At 43.2% G+C, this 19437-nt stretch overlaps 1 protein-coding gene across 2 annotated transcripts in view; it reads left to right on the top strand.

Annotated features, from left to right (window-relative positions):
* The window catches only part of HTR2C (5-hydroxytryptamine receptor 2C), a 384624-nt gene that overhangs the window by 349165 nt on the left and 16022 nt on the right, over nucleotides 1-19437 (top strand). For both annotated transcript variants that reach the window (XM_075834402.1, XM_075834401.1), the window contains one exon: nucleotides 17785-17985. In XM_075834402.1, the coding sequence (XP_075690517.1) occupies nucleotides 17785-17985 (201 nt within the window). The remainder of the gene's footprint in view (nucleotides 1-17784; nucleotides 17986-19437) is intronic.

Genomic DNA, 19437 nt, shown 5'->3' with positions numbered 1-19437 from the left:
ATATTTGTAAAGGTTCAATAGCAATAGCTAAAGCAGAATTTTTTTTTATAAAGACAGTATTATAGACCTGTTGCTGCTTACTCTGTCGTCTATAATAGAAAATTGCTATTACATAAATGCTTATAATACCTGGTTGTGGTATTTTGTAATCTTATTCACATGTAACCAAACATCAATAAGCTATACTACTAATGCAGTCTAACTAGCATAACTGTTCAGACTACCTAACATCCCCATTCACCTCTACAGTCGCAACATTTCTTCCCTCATACAAAAATTATCCTTGTGGACCAACAGGAATGCAGATATTAACCCCTTCTCTGGTATAGACCTCTATAAGGGGCCTTACTACTTTACGGGGGCACCTAACTACTATATAGGGGTCCTATCTACTATATGGGGGCACCTATCTACTATATGTAGGCCTTACTACTCTATGGGGGCACCTAACTACTATATAGAGGCAACTAACTGCTATATTGAGTCACCTATCTACTATATGGGGCCACCTAACTACCATATGGGGCACAAAAGTGAACCGCTACTAAACAGGGGGACTAAAGAGGGATACTTCTGTGTGGGGGCACAAAGAGGGATATTACTACTGTGTGTTGGCATGTTTACTGTTTGGGGCACTATTGCTGTGTAGGGTACTTAAAAGAAGAACTATTACAGTGCGGGGGCTTTAATGGGATACTATTACTGTTTGGGAAAATAGAGGGAAGATGTTGGAAAAATCAAAGAACCAAAGATGTATGCACTGTAAATGCTGCAGGGACAAGTTTTGACTGAAAAAGTCGTCATTGCGGTCTGGCCTGGATGAAGAAGATGAGGAAAGTGAACTACTCCAATCTGAGTAGACGCCACCTGTGAGTCACTTGATGTAACTATACTGTATTCCCTTATATGGTCTGCAGAGTGATACAGATCACTGTATGGTGGCAATATTGGTCTTTGTATGGTGGTTTTTATTCAGTAACAGTATGGGGGTGTTACTCAGTCACTATGTGATGGTATTGTGGGGTCATGTTGTGGCGGTATTGTTTGTCCCTGAAATAGTGGTATTATTGGCAATATTGGCCTAGGTATACTGGTTTTTGTTCAGACACAGTATGGTGATATTTGTTCCTGGTATAGTGAATAGTGGTATTATGGGGTAACTTTATGACTGTATAATATAAAGGTGTATTATCACACAGAAAAAATTGTGTTACAGTTATGCTGTCTTTGAGACTCACAACACCACTTGGGCTTGTGTCCGAGCAACAATCAGGGGGGAGGTCCGGCACAAAATTTACCCAGGGCCCATAGGACTCCAGTAATGCCCCTGCTCTGATACTCTATCTGAGCTTCATTCCTGTACTGCTCCCTATTCTACAACTCTTCTGCCTTGACCTGAAAAACACTGATGCTCAGCAGCTTGTGATTCCCCCTCCCCTGCAAATTGTCACTTGCTTCTTTCCTTAATCTCCTACACTGATAGCCTGTGATACACCCCATCCCCATGTGTTTTCCGCCCTATCTACACTCTGATACAGTTCAGCCTTTGTGATCTGCCCCCAATGAACACTTGGATGATTTCCTCCCTCCCCACCCTTTGATCTGCCATGTACAACCCCTGAGAGTAGGGAGAGTGAGAGCACGGAGATCAGACAGAGTAGCCCTGATAAAAGTAGTGTGCTTTCAGATTTATCAAGAATAAATATTGGGATGCACTCCTCAATTGATTAGTGTGGTGCTAGTAGGGTAGGGACGAAATCCCACAATATGAAGAGAATAGAACCCCAGCACACACAAAAGTACAAAAAGGATCAAGATGCAAAATATTTGAGTTTTATTGCGACATAAATGGCAGTATTATAGTAGTGAGCAACTTGATAAGACGTTTCGGCCAATCCACGGCCTTTGTCACTGTCGCTGAAATAATGAAAAAAGATTATTTTAACACATTAGCAATAAAACAAGTTAATGTATAATTAACAAATGAAAAATTTCAGCAAAAAATAGTCATGTATAGATTAGCATATAGATGATATAATCTTTTCTTATGTTGGTACAGTATCAGGATATATCATCTAAGGTATTACAAGGAGAATAATGTATCAAGATATAATGATATAGAGTATAATTTACATGAATATATTAGTCACGTGTATATTACATTGTGGGCCGAGTAGCTATTATTGGAATAACAATGTACTCTAATAGAGCAGAAAGAGGAGAGAATCCTCATGGTAGTAGACCATACCATAAAATACCAAGGAGTAGTAGAATGGAATAAGGAAAAGAACAGAGAACAGGAAAGGCAGAAAAGAAAAGAAAAAGAAAACAAACTAAAACCAGAGAAAACAGGAAGATCTGTACCTGATTATGAGTGTCACTAGTATGGGATGTCCGCCGGATCTGCCCTGTGTATCTGGAACGTGTGAGTATCGCCAGTGTTTATATGTGAGGCACCGGAAGTACATCAGTGTCGAGTGGCGGAAGTGACGTCAGCGGCGCTGCGATTGCCGTCTGACAGCTGGTATAGGAGTGGGATGAAGATAGAACAGTAAGTATGATAAAGATGTATGTATGTGTGTTAGTGATCACTTCCATATGTGTTAGAGTTGCCATAGGATAAGTATGGAACAAATACAATTAAGAAATGATGTGATGAGTTTGGTTGTCATGGCAATGTACCTAGTATAATTAAGAAGAACTATGGCGTTATCGCCATTATAAATGCTGTTGTGTAACGTATTAAAATGTCATGTGGATGGAGAAGAGATCAAAGGGTATCTCATAGAGTTATTAAAAGGGTTGTGTGATAAACGAAATGTTTTGTATATACTGTTGCCATTATGATGTGTGTAGTGCATCGTAGATAGAAAACAGAAAGAAGGGAATAAGAAAAGAGAATAGATAAAGATGGAACATGACAGCCAGTTTTATGGTACTTGTTACCTGGTCCATATGGATGTATGTTTCTAGCGTGTCTAGAACAGGAAAAAAACATAGAATTAGGATATGATAACCAATCAGAATTGGAATGACATTAGTTTATTAATATAAACGATAAGGATTTAGTAGAAAGATAGCGTGTTAACTCATTAGATCAAATTCCCTATTGAGTCCTTTGGGACTCAAAGTTTGAAGTGTGTGTATCCAGTAGGATTCCCGATCCTTTAATAGATGGATATGGTTACCACCTCTACGTGGTTTCGGAACGTGTTCTATGATCTGAAACTGAAATTGTGAGAGTTTATGATTGGCCTTATGATAATGATCTGGTAGCAGTAACCAGATTTTGTTGCAGCGAATGGTGGATTTGTGACTCGATATGCGATCCCTGACATGTTGTGTGGTCTCACCTACGTATATTAGTCCACATTGGCATTTGATAAGGTATACCACGAAGTTGGTTTCGCATGTATAAAATCCTTTGATAGGAAAAGATTTATTTGTATGGGGATGCTGAAACCGATCACCTTTGATGACATTTGAACAGCATGAACAGTGAAGGCATGGAAACGTACCATTGCGTCTGGGTCTTAAAAAGGTTTGTGTGGGTAATTTTATGTTGCTGCCAATGTTAGCTCTAATCAGTTTATCCCTAAAGTTAGGGGGGCTTTTAAGGCACATCATGGCAGGGGAGGCAAATTTGTTAATCGTTGGATAGGCAATATTAATGTGGTGCCAATGTTTTTTGATGATCTGTTGAAATTTCAGGACCAGTGGGTGATACGTATGTATAAATGGAATCCTATTGTGTTTTGTGTTGCTACGAGTGGTAAATGATCCTCTTGTATTGTTTTCTGAAGTTCCTGTTGGAGTATCCGTGATGGACAGCCTCTATCTAAGAATTTGTTTGTCATTTCTTGGAGTCTCATGTTGCGTGTTGTATTATCTGTGACAATCCTAGAAATGCGTTTGTATTGTGATTTTGGTTGAGAAGTTTTTGTTGTGAATGGGTGATTGCTCTGGAAATGAAGAAGGCCATTTCTATCTGTGGGTTTGGTATACAAATCAACAATCAATTGACCAGTATTGCTTTTTTTGACCAGTGTATCCAGAAAGCTGATCTCATGTGGACTCATGTTTAATGTGAATTTTAGATCCTCACGTATGGTGTTGATCTCGTGAACAAAATCTGATGCAGATTGTTCGGTTCCTCTCCATATGCAAAATATGTAGTCTATGTAGTGATACCAGCATGTTGCGTTATCCCTAAATTTAGAATTGGGATAGATATATGTAGATTCAAATGCTGCCATATAGGCATTAGCATATGGGGGGCCATATTGGAACCCATTGCAGTGCCGTTAATCTGTCTGTAGAAGTCATCCCCAAATAGAAAAGTAGTTCTCGTTAAGAATTAGTTCTAGTAATTCCAGACATAGTAGTTTGGAATTTGTAGGCATGTCAGTAGGATCGAGAAGACTTCTTGTGGCTGATAAGCCGCCTTGGTGATAAATGGATGTATAGGGACTGTTAACATCCAACGTGATAACTAGACTATTGGGCTCAATTTGGTTCAAACATTTGATGACCTGTATAAAATGGCTGGTGTCTAAAAGGAATGACTTAGTTTTTTTTAATGAGGGGAGTCAATATTTTTTCTAGAAATACAGCTAATCGGGATAAAATAGAATCAGTAGAAGCTACTATTGGTCGACCAGGGGGATTGATTGATTAACTTGTTTTATTGCTATTATGTTAAAATAATCTTTTATCATTATTTCAGCGACAGTGACAAAGGCCGTGGATCGGCCGAAACATCCTATCAAGTTGCTCACTTCTATAATATTGCCATTTATGTTGCAATAAAGCTCAAATATTGTGCATCTTGATCCTTTTTGTACTTTTGTGTGTGCTGGGGTGCTTTCAGATTTATGTCAGAATGTGCAGGACAACCAGATAGGTGAAGTAGTTACACAGACTCTACAGCAGCAAAGTGGCAGGAAATATTTAATGAAGACTATATAGAAAATTGCTTAATTTTACATTTAGAAAGTACAATGAACAATAACATTTCACTGCAAAGATGTCCATAGCCTTTAGGGGGCTGAAAAAAGGGATAATGATAAATTATACACTAAATAAATCATCCAGAAAGTTCTACGGTTAGAGGTTACAGAGCCTACACTGTAGAAATATAAATGGCACTCTGAAGCAAACTTAATTTAATCTACTGTATAAAAGCTAAATAAATATATTGTTTCTGGCGAGTGACTTGACTACTGAATAAGCGATTTTGCAGCTTGGATGATTGGAAAGAAAAGGAGAAAATAGCTTGACAAATCTCATATTGATAGAAAAGAATGTTCTGTGCATGGCACCTTGCTGATTGAAAAGCTTGAAATGTCCGACATGCATAAATAAATAACATTTATTTAACGTATGAGTAAACCAAGAACTTTACTGACCTTCTGAATTTTTGCCAAAGATTAGAGGCCACCACAGGGCAGATTCAGGTAAAATATCACATTTTCCATGCAGTCTTCAACAATTTAACATGCTTTTCTTGATAAGTTAGCCAAGTAACTCTTGCAGGTAAAAAATAAATTCTGTGACCTTTATCAGTAAAATCTTTACAATACCTTTCCATAGAAGAATAATTGGTGATTTAGGGAATTTATTGACTGATCTTTTTGACTCCTTAATTTAAAAAAAAAACAAATCTTTTCTAATTTGTCAGGGACTTTATTCTCTAATATTATTAGGATGTTCCAAAAATCCAAGAATCAATCTCATAATTGAAGTATTCTGCCGAGATAAATATATATTGATCATGGTCTGGCAATTTTCCTAACCCTAGAGGATAAATGCTGTCATTGAAACATGGTCAATGTCAGAGCCCATATCAAAGAATTTACATATTTCAGGAACAAAATCCTAGTAATTCGATCAGTTGTGAGGTGAAAGTGGCCTATCAAACTGCATTTACGTTTCCATTAAGATACATGTACACAGGGCCGGCCCTAGGGTAGATGGCGCCCTGTGCGAAATGATCTTTCGGCGCCCCACATCATCATTAAAAAAAACAAATGCCCCATAAAAAAATTAGAATGCCCCTTTAGTGTCCCCATACAGTATAATAATAATATTTTATAATATATTACAACCCCTTCAAGGACACAGTATTTGGTCCTCTAATTGTGCCCACAGTATTATGCCATCTGTAGTACCCCTACACAGTATAATGTCCGCTTAGTGGGGCCCCCACACAGTATAGTGCCCCCCTGTAGATTTTGCCACATAGCCTCCCTGTAGACAGTGCCATAATCCCCCACCTCCTTTTTGTAGATCGTGCCATACAGCCCCCCCCCCCACTTCCCCCTTGTAGTCAGTGCCATAAAGTCCCCCACCTCCCCCTTGTAGACAGTGCCATACAGTCTCCCACCTCCCCCTTGTAGACAGTGCCCCCAAACAAAAACAAAAATTGTACTCACCTAGGGCCCGTTCCCATCATGAATTGAACTGCTACATGACAGGATCCTGTAGCCTAGTACAAAGTTTCCCAACCTTTTCAGACTCGAGGCAGCACTGGAAAAATAAAATTTGCTTAGGGGCCCCCTACCAAAAATTGTTTAGAGAAAGACAGAAAACGGCTAAGAACAAGCACTACACTCGTAGGGTATGTTCACACACGTTTTTTGTAAGGCAAAAAAAATCTGCCTCAAAATTCCAGCGTTGTGTGACCTTTTTTTTTGTGTTTTTTCTTAAGCTGTTGAGCGAATGCAAAAGACGCAGGAAAAAAAGCTCCAAACGAGCGCCGCAGATATTTTCTGCCTCCTATTAATTTCAATTGGAGGTCAGAGGCGGAAACCACTTGAAGACCATCAGCCCCCCACTCACAGTAAAATGACCATCAGCCCACCACTCACAGTAAAATGACCATCAGCCCACCACTCACAGATTCCCCCTGTAGGTAACGCCACACAGCCCCTTGTGGGTAGCGCCACACAGCCCCTTGTGGGTAGCGCCACACATCCCCCTTGTGGGTAGCACCACACAGCCCCCTTGTGGGTAGCACCACACAGCCCCCTTGTAGGTAGCACCACACAGCCCCCTTGTAGGTAGCGCCAGACAGCCCTCTTGTAGGTAGCGCCAGACAGCCCCCTTGTAGGTAGCGCCAGACAGCCCCCTTGTAGTAGCGCCACACAGCCCCCTTGTACATAGCGCCACACTGCCCCATGTAAAGAGCACCACACAGCCCCCTGTAGGGAGCGCCGCACAGCCCCCTGTAGGGTGTGTTGCACAACCCCATGGTAGGAAGTGCCGCACAGCCCCCTGCTATAGAGTGCCGCACAGACCCCTGGTAGGTAGTGCCGCACAGAAACCTGGTAGGGAGTGCCACAAAGACCCCTGGTAGGGAGTGCCACACAGCCCCCTGGTAGGGAGTGCCACACAGCCCCCTGGTAGGGAGTGCCCCACAGCCCCCTGGTTGGTAGTGCCCCACAGCCCCCTGGTTGGTAGTGCCCCACAGCCCCCTGGTTGGTAGTGCCCCACAGCCCCCTGGTTGGTAGTGCCACACAGCCCACAGCCCCCTTGTAGTGCAAGGACTACGAAATGACCCTGATAGCTGGCAGTAATAGACATTCAAAAAAGGACAACTGTGCAGGAGCACACAAAATACCCAGCTTTCCCAGCTATCAAATAAATGTGTGATATAAACTAAGATATAACTTTTATTTAGTCTAGCTAAAGGATTAATCCTTTTAGCTAGATTAAATAAAAGTTATATCTTAGTTTATTTCCACACATTTATTTGATAGCTGGGAAAGCTGGGTATTTTGTGTGCTCCTGCACAGTTGTCCTTTTTTGTAGGTAGTGCCACACAGCCCACAGCCCCCTTGTAGGTAGAACCCCCCCCCCCAACCCCTTCCAGTATAGATAGCACCACTGTAGCTGCCTGAAGGAGCGGAATCTCCATGTGGCCGGGGATTCCGCTCCTGGAGCGCGGCTTGATGTCTTTGTTCATATATGGACAGTGACATCAGGGGAAACTCCTGAAGCGGAATCCCCGTCCACAGCGTTGCTGACGCTGTGACCGTCGATTCCACTCCAGGAGAAGCTCCTGTCGTCTGTGTCCATGACGTCATTGGCTTCTCCTGGAGTGGAATCCCTGGTCATAGCGTCTGCAATGCTGTGGACGGGGATTCCGCTTCAGGAGTTTACCCTGATGTCACTGTCCATATATGGACAGAGACATCAAGCAGCGCTCCAGGAGCGGAATCCCCGGCCACATGGGGATTCCGCTCCTTCAGGGAGCTACAGTGGCGCTAGCTGATAGCAGAGCAGGGAGATACCTCCCTGCTCTGCTATAGTGCCGTCGCTACAGCTATAGCAGCCGCAGCGGCTACAGCGGTAGCGACGGCTACTAAGTTAAGAAGCGCCCCGGCGGAAAGGCGACTGCAGTTTGTATGTGTATCCCAGCTGGTAGTTGCAACGGCACGGGGATGCACACACCCGCTGGCACCCCACTTGCAGTGTGGCGGCTGGCGCCCTGTGCAACCGCACTGGTCAAACGTATCCAAGGCCGGCCATGCATGTACATTTACTGATACAGGAGCAGGTGTAGACACCATTATGCAGCAAATATTGGGCAAAAGGACATAAGGATGATGCCATGGATGTATTTTTGAATACCCTAGTGGATATTTGCAATATATATACCTTTTGGGTCAGCGCTACAGAGCAATTTCAACAATGTGATGAACTTACTCAGTTCCCATGGTTGCGACAGTTCTGATCATATACTATATGGACAAAAGTATTAATAAACCTATACGTTACACCTACGGAAGCTTTCATGACATCCCATTCTAAATCCATAGGCATTAAAGAGGCTCTGTCACCAGATTTTGCAACCCCTATCTGCTATTGCAGCAGATAGGCGCTGCAATGTAGATTACAGTAACGTTTTTATTTTTAAAAAACGAGCATTTTTGGCCAAGTTATGACCATTTTTGTATTTATGCAAATGAGGCTCGCTAAAGTCCAACTGGGTGTGTTTAAAGTAAAAGTCCAACTGGGCGTGTATTATGTGTGTTACATCTGGGCGTGTTTACTTCGTTTACTAGCTGGGCGTTCTGACGAGAAGTCTCATCCACTTCTCTTCAGAACGCCCAGCTTCTGGCAGTGCAGACACACAGCGTGTTCTCGAGAGATCACGCTGTGTTGTCACTCACAGGTCCTGCATCGTGTCAGACGAGCGAGGACACATCGGCACCAGAGGCTACAGTTGATTCTGCAGCAGCATCGGCGTTTGCAGGTAAGTCGATGTAGCTACTTACCTGCAAACGCTGATGCTGCTGCAGAATCAACTGTAGCCTCTGGTGCCGATGTGGCCGACACGATGCAGGACCTGGGGCAGGAAGTGAGTGACGTCACAGCGTGATCTCTCGAAAACACGCTGTGTGTCTGCACTGCCAGAAGCTGGGTGTTAACGAACAGAAGTGGATGATGCTGATTCGTCAGCATCATACACTCCCATTCCTAACGCCCAGCTAGTAAAAGAAGTAAACACGCCCGATGTACGCACATAATACACGCCCACTTGTACTTTTACTGTAAACACGCCCAGTTGTACTTTTGCAAGCCTCATTTGCATAAATACAAAAATGGTCATAACTTGGCCAAAAATGCTCGTTTTTTAAAAATAAAAATGTTACTGTAATCTACATTGCAGCGCCTATCTGCTGCAATAGCAGATAGGGGTTGCAAAATCTGGTGACAGAGCCTCTTTAACATGAAGTTAGTCCTTCTATGCAGCTAAAACAGTTTCCACACTTTAGGGAATATTTTAGAGTGTGTCTGTGGGAATTTTTGCCCATTTATCCAGAAAAGCATTTGTGAGGTCAGACACTGATGTGGGATGAGAGGGCCTGGCTCACAATCTCCAATCTTGTTCGTCCCAAAGGTATTCGATGGGGATGAGGTCAGGACTCTGTGCGAAGCAGTCAAGACCTCCACACCAAACTCACCCACCCACCCATGTCTTTATGGACCTTGCTTTGTGCACTGGGGCACAGTGATGGTAGAACAGAAAAGAGCCTTCCCTAAACTGTTCCCATAAAGTTAGAAGCTACAATTGTCCAAAATGTATTGGTATGCTGAAGCATTAAGATTTCCCTTTACTGGAACTAAGGAGCCTATGCCAACACCTGAAAAACAACTCTATAACATTCTCCCTCCACCAAACTTTACAGTTGGCCTAATGCAGTCAGGCAGGTAACGTTTTCCTGGCATTCGCCAAACCCAGACTCATCCATCAGACTGCCAGATAGAGAAGCGTGTTTCATCACTCCACAAACAAAACATGTTTCCACTGCTCCAGAGTCCAGTGGTGGACGCACTTTACACCACTCCATCCGATGCTTGCCATTGTTCTTGATGATGTAAGGCTTGAATGCAGCTGCTCGGCCATGGAAACTCATGTCATGAAGTTCCTTGTGCATAGTGTTTGTGCGGATGTTAATGCCAGAGGAGGTTTGGAGCTCTTCAGTTATTGAGTCAGCAGAGCGTTGGCGACTTTTATGCATCATGCGCATCAGCACTCGGCGACCCTTCTGTGTAACTTTACGTGGTCTGCACTTCATGGCTGACTTGCTGTGGCTCCTAAATGCTTCCACTTTACAATAATACCACTCACAGTCGGATAGTAGACTATCTAGGAGGAAATAAATGTTAAAAACTGAATTGGTGCGATGGTGGCATCCTATTCCAGTACCACACTGGAATTCAGTGAGCTCTTTAGAACGACCCATTCTTTCACAAATGTTTGTAAAGGCGACTGCATGGCTAGGTGCTGGATTTTATACACCTAAAGCAATGTGACTGAATTCAATGATTAAGAGGTGGGTCCAAATACTTTTGTCCATATATTGTGTGTCCTACATACTGTATATACTGATAACAACAAACATTATGATGCAGTTAAAAGTGGATTTGCGCATGTTCTGTATAGCTGGAAGGGGGCTCACTGAATCATTTTATCTGGTGGGCCCAAGGAACTCCAGTCCGACGCTGGAAATCTCCAAAGTAAATAATAGGAACACACGAATTTCAAGCATTATATTTTGCAAATAAGCACCAGTTTTGTGTTTTTGACACTAAAGGCTATCACAAGGGTCTATTATAGTCAATTATACTTAACTGTGACAATTATATTGCAAAATGCTGATGGCTATGTGCTATGAACTTCCAACACAGTAGCACATGATAACAACTGGGAATTGGGGACTGTAAAGAGTCACATTGGCTTGGGCATAAATATAGCCATAGCAGGTGCTATAGACGGCCCACTCACGTACAATAAAATTGTTCCGTTTTGTGGGAAATAACAAGCTGATGGCTTTCTGCTATCCAGCACTACAAGGTGGTTCTCTGATATATGGCGCTATTATCCCTACTTTGAATTATTGCTACTTATGCTGCTGTTTTAGCTTCCTATTAATAGGTGGTGGCGGTCTGTCTTATTTTGGTCCGTCTTATTTTGCTCTGGGGTCTTATGAATTCTAGTTACGACTCCTGCAATTGGAACCAGGGGGTAAAAGCACCTTTCGTTTCAGGACAGAGCTGTCACTCAAACTTCGTGGATTTCAGTACCACTCGTAGTCTAAAAAATATCAACAAATAAATGACCTGTACAGCAATAGTATTTATTTTTTTCTTTCCATTTCTCTTACATCAGATGCAGCCTTTCGTTTTTATTGTAAACCATAATACATATTCTTTCTTATCTTTAATCCGTACAAAGGGAATGTATACTCAGAAAACACGCTAGCCACTGGCGCACACACACATACAGGATGCTCATATTTTCTGTTCTCTGTATCTCACTTGTCAGCTTTGCTGTATAGACTGGGGTAGGGTCAACAGAGTCATCTGAGAATCATTAGAGGGTGGGGGATTTAAAACGGATTTGCTAGCTTAATATGCTGCCTCATGTAAGAACAGCATATTACAGCTACAGGTCCGTACCCCTAGTAACCAAAACGGCATCAACATTTTTTTGTTCCCTTTGGCTAATAGACGTGCTGAAAGAATACACCAGAATTATAATTATGTGTCCGGCGTATTGATGAAGGGAGCATTCCCTCTATCTTAACCCACCACTGCCACCCATCCCTGCTGTGACTGACAGGCTTCTTTGTATACATGTATACAAAGCAGTCTGTCTATCACCGGCCTGAAGGGCAGAGGGAATGCTCCCCTCATGAATACACTGGACTCATAACTCCTAGTCAAATGGCTCTAATTTTTTTGTCTCATCTTGACTTTTATAAGTACGGGCCTGTAGCTGCAATATTCTGCCCTTACAAAGGCCAGCATATTAAGCTGACAGATCTGATTTAATATTGTACTGCTGACTGCCTAGGTAAGGCAGCATAACCACACCATACACTATTTCACAGATAAAGCTCTGTGGGCATCTCCACTTCCACTTCCTAGTATCTGGAGTAGTGGGCTACACTCTATATCTTCCTGGAGGCTGTATTAGCCTATTGACACATTTCTGACCACGAACTCTCGTTCATTGCAGCTACCATTAAGCCCACACACCCTACAGCACTGTTTAAATAGATACAAGACATAATATATAGGAAATATGCAGAGGCGTAGCTAGGTTCTCCTGCAACCGGGGCAAAGATTCAGATTGGCGCCCCCCCCCAACTTATTTCCCGACATCTCCTTCCGACCTCGCCATGTTTGCTTTCTCTACCAATCAATGAGGTGTAATTTTTTTAATGTAACTCGAACATAAAAGCATTTCTACATTTTACAAGCGATATAGTTATATAACGTAGTTCACATAAAAATAAATTAAAATAAAATAAATTAAAGAGGCCACAAACAGCCCCCCATAGATAGTGCTACACACAGGCCCCCCTTGTAGTTAACACCACACAGCCCCCTGTTGAAGATAGCGCCACACAGCCCTCCTTGTAGATAGCGCCACACAGCCCTCCTTGTAGATAGCGCCACACAGCCCTCCTTGTAGATAGCGCCACACACATCCCCCTTGTAAATAGTGCCACACACAGCCCCCTTGTAGATAGTGCCACACATACCAGCCTTGTAAATAGCGCCACACACAGCCCCTCTCCTGCAGATAGTGCCACACACAGCCCCTTTCTTGAAGATAGCGCCACACAATTGTAGTGTCCCAGTACACTCCCTACTTCCAAAATAGTAGTAGTTGTCGCATGGTAGTAGGTTTGTCACAATGTAATAGTACTGTGTGTCAGTATGCCTCTGTTTTGTCATGTATTTCCTGTGCATACACTGTGTATATTATCATTTGCTGCCATCTATGGTTGACCCACTGTAAGTGCATGTGAGTGTAGGATTTCAATTACTGCTGAGTCATAACCAGTTTTCCCTCCAGAAACTTCTAGTATTCTGTGGGTGGAGACTGTAGCCCAGCCTACCTCTTAGCAGAGGCCAGGAAAACCAGTGCAGACGAGTTCTGGGGAGTCTAGTGTGAGGTGCCAGCAACCCATGCTGTGCAAGAGATGGCAGGGAATCTACAGCTACCTACCTGCCACGCCTAGGATCTGCATGGTGAATCTCACGGCCCATGCAAAGCACAGATATTCCTAGGACCCTTCACCAGTACATACAGAGGGGATAACATATACATTTCTACTGCCTCCGAGAAGGGGAGAATCTATCTGCCAGAAAGGAGCAGGTTCAAGAGGAGCCTTTCTGCAATCCTGGACCTTAAAGTAGACCTCCGGTCAAGTCCAGTGCTCCATGGTTTGCAAGCCACGTGTCTTAGGCCCGCGTCCGGCTGTCGGATACCGTGTCCCAGTAACCGTGAGTAACTACATTTCCCTCAAGTTAATCACCCGCTGGGAGCCAACCGGTGCAGATCCCTTCTGTAGTCATAATAAGGACTGTGTCTCCCCCAAAACCATAAACTGCATAATCTGAGGAAAGTACTGTCAGCATCACCCCTCACAAGCATATCCCTGCAAGTCAGCTAACAAGGGGTCCTCCTCACGTGCACACTCCACTATACTTGTAATGAGAGACTGCATTGCTGTGAATTATTGCTGCACTTTATGGAAGTTCTCCTCAGTAAAGAGACTTTTGGTTAGCAGAGAACTGTGTCTGATTGTGCTTTCCATTTTTTGACAATTGACTTAGTGTGTGTGTCCTAAGAGAGGTGCCTAGGCTAGGACCCCACTGCCACGACTGTGACATCACTAATAAACCAGCCATTAGGGGGACTACTACCCCCATCAGGTCCTCTCATAACATCTGCATCCTCTGGGATACCACACATCCTCCTTTTGTAGATAGCACCACACACAGCCCCCAGTTGTAAATACCACCACACACAGCCCCCCTTGTAGATAGCTCCACACAGCCCCCCTTCTAGATAGTTCCACACAACCCTCCTTGTATACAGCGCCACACAGCCCCCTCTGTAAATAGCACCATACTGCTCTCCCTTGTAAATAGCACCACAGTGTCCCCAGTAAACAGCGCCTCACAGCCCCCTCGTAAACAGCACCACACAGTCCCCCCTTGTAAACAGCGTCACACAGGCCCCCTTGTAAACAGCATTACACAGCCCCCCCTTGTAGATAGCGCCACACACAGCCCCCCTTGTAAATAGCGCCACACACAGCCCGCTTCCCCCCTTATAGATAGTGGCACAGTCCACCCCTTGTAAATAGCGGCCCACTCCCCCCCTTGTAGATAGTGCCACACACAGCCCGCTGCCCCTTGTAAATAGCGCCACATTCCCCCTTTTAAATAGCGCCACATTCCCCCTTTTAAATAGCGCCACACTCCCCCCTTGTATTTAGCACCACACTGTAAACGGAGCGGCGAGCGGTAGCCTACCGCTACCACTCTCCGCTCTGCCTGACGTGACTTACCAGAGGAGCCGAGGAGGTCATGTGGCACAGGCAGTGGCGGAGTTCCTTCTGACTAGGGTCGGTGACAGCCCGGGAGTGGACCAGTCCAGTCACCTGACCTGAGTCATCTGACCTCATGTCACTGATATGAGGTCAGGTGACTGGACTGGTTCCCCCCCTGGCTGTCACAGACCCCAGTCAGAACGCCGCTGCATGAACTCCTGGCTCTTCCTAGAGCTGATCGCTGCTGCAGGTGTCCAACATACAGGGCGCTTATCAGCAGCGATCAGTTGATCTGCAGCGCCCCCCTTTCCCTACCACAGTTCCCTAGTCGCACCCTGCATGCCCCCCTCTAGCTACGCCCCTGAAATATGTGCACCTTTAATATGTCAGAGAATGTTTTTTTAAATATAAAATAAATCGCTAAAAAAATAAAAGAAAAAGAAAAAATATTATTTCTATTTACCGAACTTATATCTTATTAATGAAACTAAAACCTAAACTTAAATACACAAGATATTCCCTTCAAATTTTGTATTTGAATTATGTATTCAATGGACACTCTTCTGCCTTCAAGATCTGACAACGTTTTTTTTTATTACAATTGAAAGTAAATATAATTAGACTTTCTTATTAATTTACCCTTCATTTAACTAAAGTGCGTCAAAATGTCTGACTTGGCAGAATTGACTGCACTGGAATTTTAATCTGAACTACAGGATTTTGAATTTGGCTTATTATTTCCATAAAACAGCTTGAAGGCTCCTTCTATCAGAAAAGTCTTCTCCCTGCTGTATCCTGAAACTTAACCTCTATAGCACTCATGTGGCCAGTATGGTATTACAATATGTCACTGGCCCAGCCTCAAAGAGGGGGGATAAACTGATTAAACGGTGTACTCCAATTTAAAATCTTTTAATCTCCATTTATGAAACAGTAATGCTAAACTGAAGCTTTTTCGATTAATTATGGGCTCAATTTTCTGTATGCATCTTAATAAATTCCTGGCTAATCTTTTTCAAGGATAACTGGCACACTGACATTGCACATTTTGCTTTGATCACAAAAAAAAAAAATGTCCATGTTCCATGCCAAATATATTTATTGTTGCAGAAAATCTAAAAATATGGAATCACAATTAAAGAAACGCTAAACCTAAAAATGAATGATAAGAGTAAAAAACAGAAGATAAATTTGCTCTTAGTAATTGTCAGTCTGCAGGATTTCTAGCATGTTCCTTAACCAACAGTCTTGGGAAATTTTGCGGAAAACACAAAAGTTAATTTCCTGCTGATCTGCTCCATTTCAGGCGGTCAGACAACTGATGGGTGTGACTTAGACAAGGGCTGGGGCTTAGCATTCCTTGTCTCCTATAGCAGATAGAGCAGTGGGGGAAGGATCTTTCTGCAGTCATTTGTTTTACAGTCAGGCTCAGGATTGGAAAAAGGGGGAAGAGAAACAGCTGATCTCTTGGGACAACAAAATAACTTTTTAACTTTTTTAATTACAATATGCAACAAAATATGATCAAGGGAGAGGAAGATATTAAGGGAAGAATTGTTTGATTTTGGGTACATTTTCTATATTTAAAGGGGTTATCCGGGGACCAAAAATTGCATTGCATTAAAGGGAACCTTTCACCTCCCCATACATGTGCAGCTGAGTGCAGCATGTAATGGGGAGGGCTGAACAAACCCTGGGGCCCTTTAAATTTTTTTCTACCTCCCTCCGTTATTTAGATATTGGTGCCGTTATATTTGGCGCCCGATATTTAAATAACCCCCTGAACAGTCAACGGGTGTGTACTGGCAAGGGGGCGTGTTACTATGGCTGTGACACTGTCCAATCAGATATGGACAGTGCCACAGCAAGAGCGAGCAGAGAAAGTGCACGCTCTCTCTATCCAGCTTTGAAGATCAGTCTTTTCAACCGAACTGGCAAGTGGGCGTGTCACTGCTACGGACAGTGGAAGAGCTGTGGAGAGGAGCTCTCATCTCTTCAACTCTTGCGAGAGATCAGTCTTGTATTGTCTGCCGAACGGGCAAGGGGGCGTGTCTCTGCTACGGACAGTGTAAGCACTCTCCAGCTCTAGGGACTTCAGGACTCCAGGACTTCCGGGAACAATTCACCGGGTTTGAACAGTGCCGTTTAGTACTGAATTTTAAATTAAAGTACATTAGTAAGTGACTTCTTTTTAGATAAAAATATTAATGCAATGCAATTTTTGGTCCCCGGATAACCCCTTAAGGGTATGTTCACGCAACTTATTTTCGGCCATTTTATGGGGTGTAAACGGCCAAAAAACGACCAAAAAATCGGAAGCAGAACGCCTCCAAACATCTGCCCATTGATTTCAATGGGAAATACTGCGTTCTGTTCTGACGGGGCGTTTTTTTACGCGGCCGTCCTTGAACCATTTTTGCAGCCGTTTTTCATTGACTCTATGGAAAAACAGCTCCAAAAATGGCCGTAAAAAACACAGTGAAAAACGCGAGTGGCTTAAAAAATGGCTGAAAATCAGGAGCAGTTTTCCCTATTTTCAGACGTTTTTTGCTAAGTGTGTGAACATACCCTTAACGTTCCTTAAAATGCCTAATGGAAAATTCTACTTTTAAAAAAATTTTTTTTAACCTACCATAGTTTTGATTATATTTAAAATTACTTTGCTATACTTATCTTGGCTCAAATTAATGTTGCTCAATGATTTCTTCTCCTTTCACATCCAATTCTAATTTTTACTTTGGATGTGAACATAGAAGACAACAACACAATTCATCAATTAATTTATTTGAAAAATGACTTGTAAAACTTAAACTGAAATGTTGTTATATGAACTTAGTGTGGAGTGTTGAAGTGAGCACAAAGAATTATTTTGTGATCTAGGTTTCAGGTTTTGATTCTATAATTTAATTTCTCCTTGCAGATTATGTCTGGCCTTTGCCACAGAAGCTGTGTCCTATATGGATCTCCTTGGATGTGTTATTTTCTACTGCATCTATCATGCATCTCTGTGCAATCTCTCTTGATCGGTATGTAGCAATACGTAACCCCATAGAGCACAGCCGCTTCAATTCTCGCACTAAAGCTATGATGAAGATTGCTGCTGTGTGGACCATATCAATGGGTAAGCAGTGAAGTCTTTATTCTCACCTACAAGGAGCCTATGCCAAAATATATATATTTCTTAAAGGGATTGTACAGGATTAGAAAAAACATGGCTGCTTTTTTCCAGAAACAGTGCCACACTTCCCGCAGTTGGTATGTGGTATTACTTCTCAGTCTTTTTCACTTTAATGGAGCTGAGTTGCAATACAAGACACAACCTATGGGAAGGTATTTCTGGAAGAAATAGTCATGTTTTTCTATTCTTGTGAAAACCCTTTTAACCCTTTCATGACCAAGGGTCATTGATGCCCGTGTCCAGGTCAAATTTTTCATTTCTTCTTTAAACGATAATATATCTGTGGAACCACTTTGAATATCACAACCATTTTTACTTCGTTTTTTACAAGACATATGAGGCTTTCTTTTTCTAGATTAGTTGAATTAATTCCGTGTTTTTAATTTTTATTATGAGCACACAAATCACAAAATGTGGAAAAAACACTTATATATACATACACTGTAGAGCTCTGTAACAATTAGTCCTCTTCTCTCTCCATCATCCTGGATCGCTGTAATGGGTGGGTGAAGAGGGCTATGTACAAACGACCGTGAAAAAAATGGCAGTCAACAATACCACTGTAGATAGTGCCACATAGATAGTGCCAGTGCCCACAAAGATAGTGCCACAGTGCCCACATAGTGCCACAGTTCTCCCTGTAGATAATGCCCATATATGTCACACACAGTGCCCATCTAAATAGCGCCACAGTGTCCCCTGTAGGTAGTGCCAATATAATGCCACAGTGCCCATGTAGATAATGCCACACCTCCTGTATATAGCACCCCCCTGTAGATAGCACCACACACCCTGTATATAGTGCCACCCCCTGCAAATAGCACCCCCCTGTATTTAACAACATCCCCCTGCAGATAGCTCCCCACCCCCGTAAATGGCATCCCCTCCTGTAAATAACACCACTGTAGCTCCCTGTAGGAGCGGAATCCCTCTGGCCGAAGATTCCGCCCCTATAGCAAGCCCCTGATGTCTCTGTCCATATATGTCAGGGGTTAACTCTAATAGCGGAATCCCCTGCCAGAGCGGGGATTCCGCTACAGGAGTAGCCCCTGGCATAACTGTCCATATATGGATCTTGAAACCAGGGGTTTCTCCAGTAGCGGAATCCCCGGCACAGAGCGATCTGACACCGGGGATTCCGCTCCTAGAGAGAGCCGGTGACATCATTATCCATATATGGATAGTGACACCACTGGCTTCCCCAGTAGCAGAATCCCCGGCCAGAGTGTCGGCCGGGGATTCCCCTATTAGAGAGAGCCACTAACGTCACTGTCCAAATGGACTGTGACGTCAGGGGCTCTCTCTGGAAGCGGAATCCCCGGCCAGTGCGATCTGACACCAGGGATTCCGCTCCTAGAGTCAGTTCAGGTGGCGCTATCTACAGTGGAGGGTGAG

Source organism: Rhinoderma darwinii, chromosome 8, assembly GCF_050947455.1.
Source record: "Rhinoderma darwinii isolate aRhiDar2 chromosome 8, aRhiDar2.hap1, whole genome shotgun sequence".
Classification (NCBI taxonomy): Eukaryota; Metazoa; Chordata; class Amphibia; order Anura; family Rhinodermatidae; genus Rhinoderma; species Rhinoderma darwinii.
Note: the sequence above shows the minus strand (reverse complement) of the source record. Positions and strands in the feature narration are given on the sequence as shown.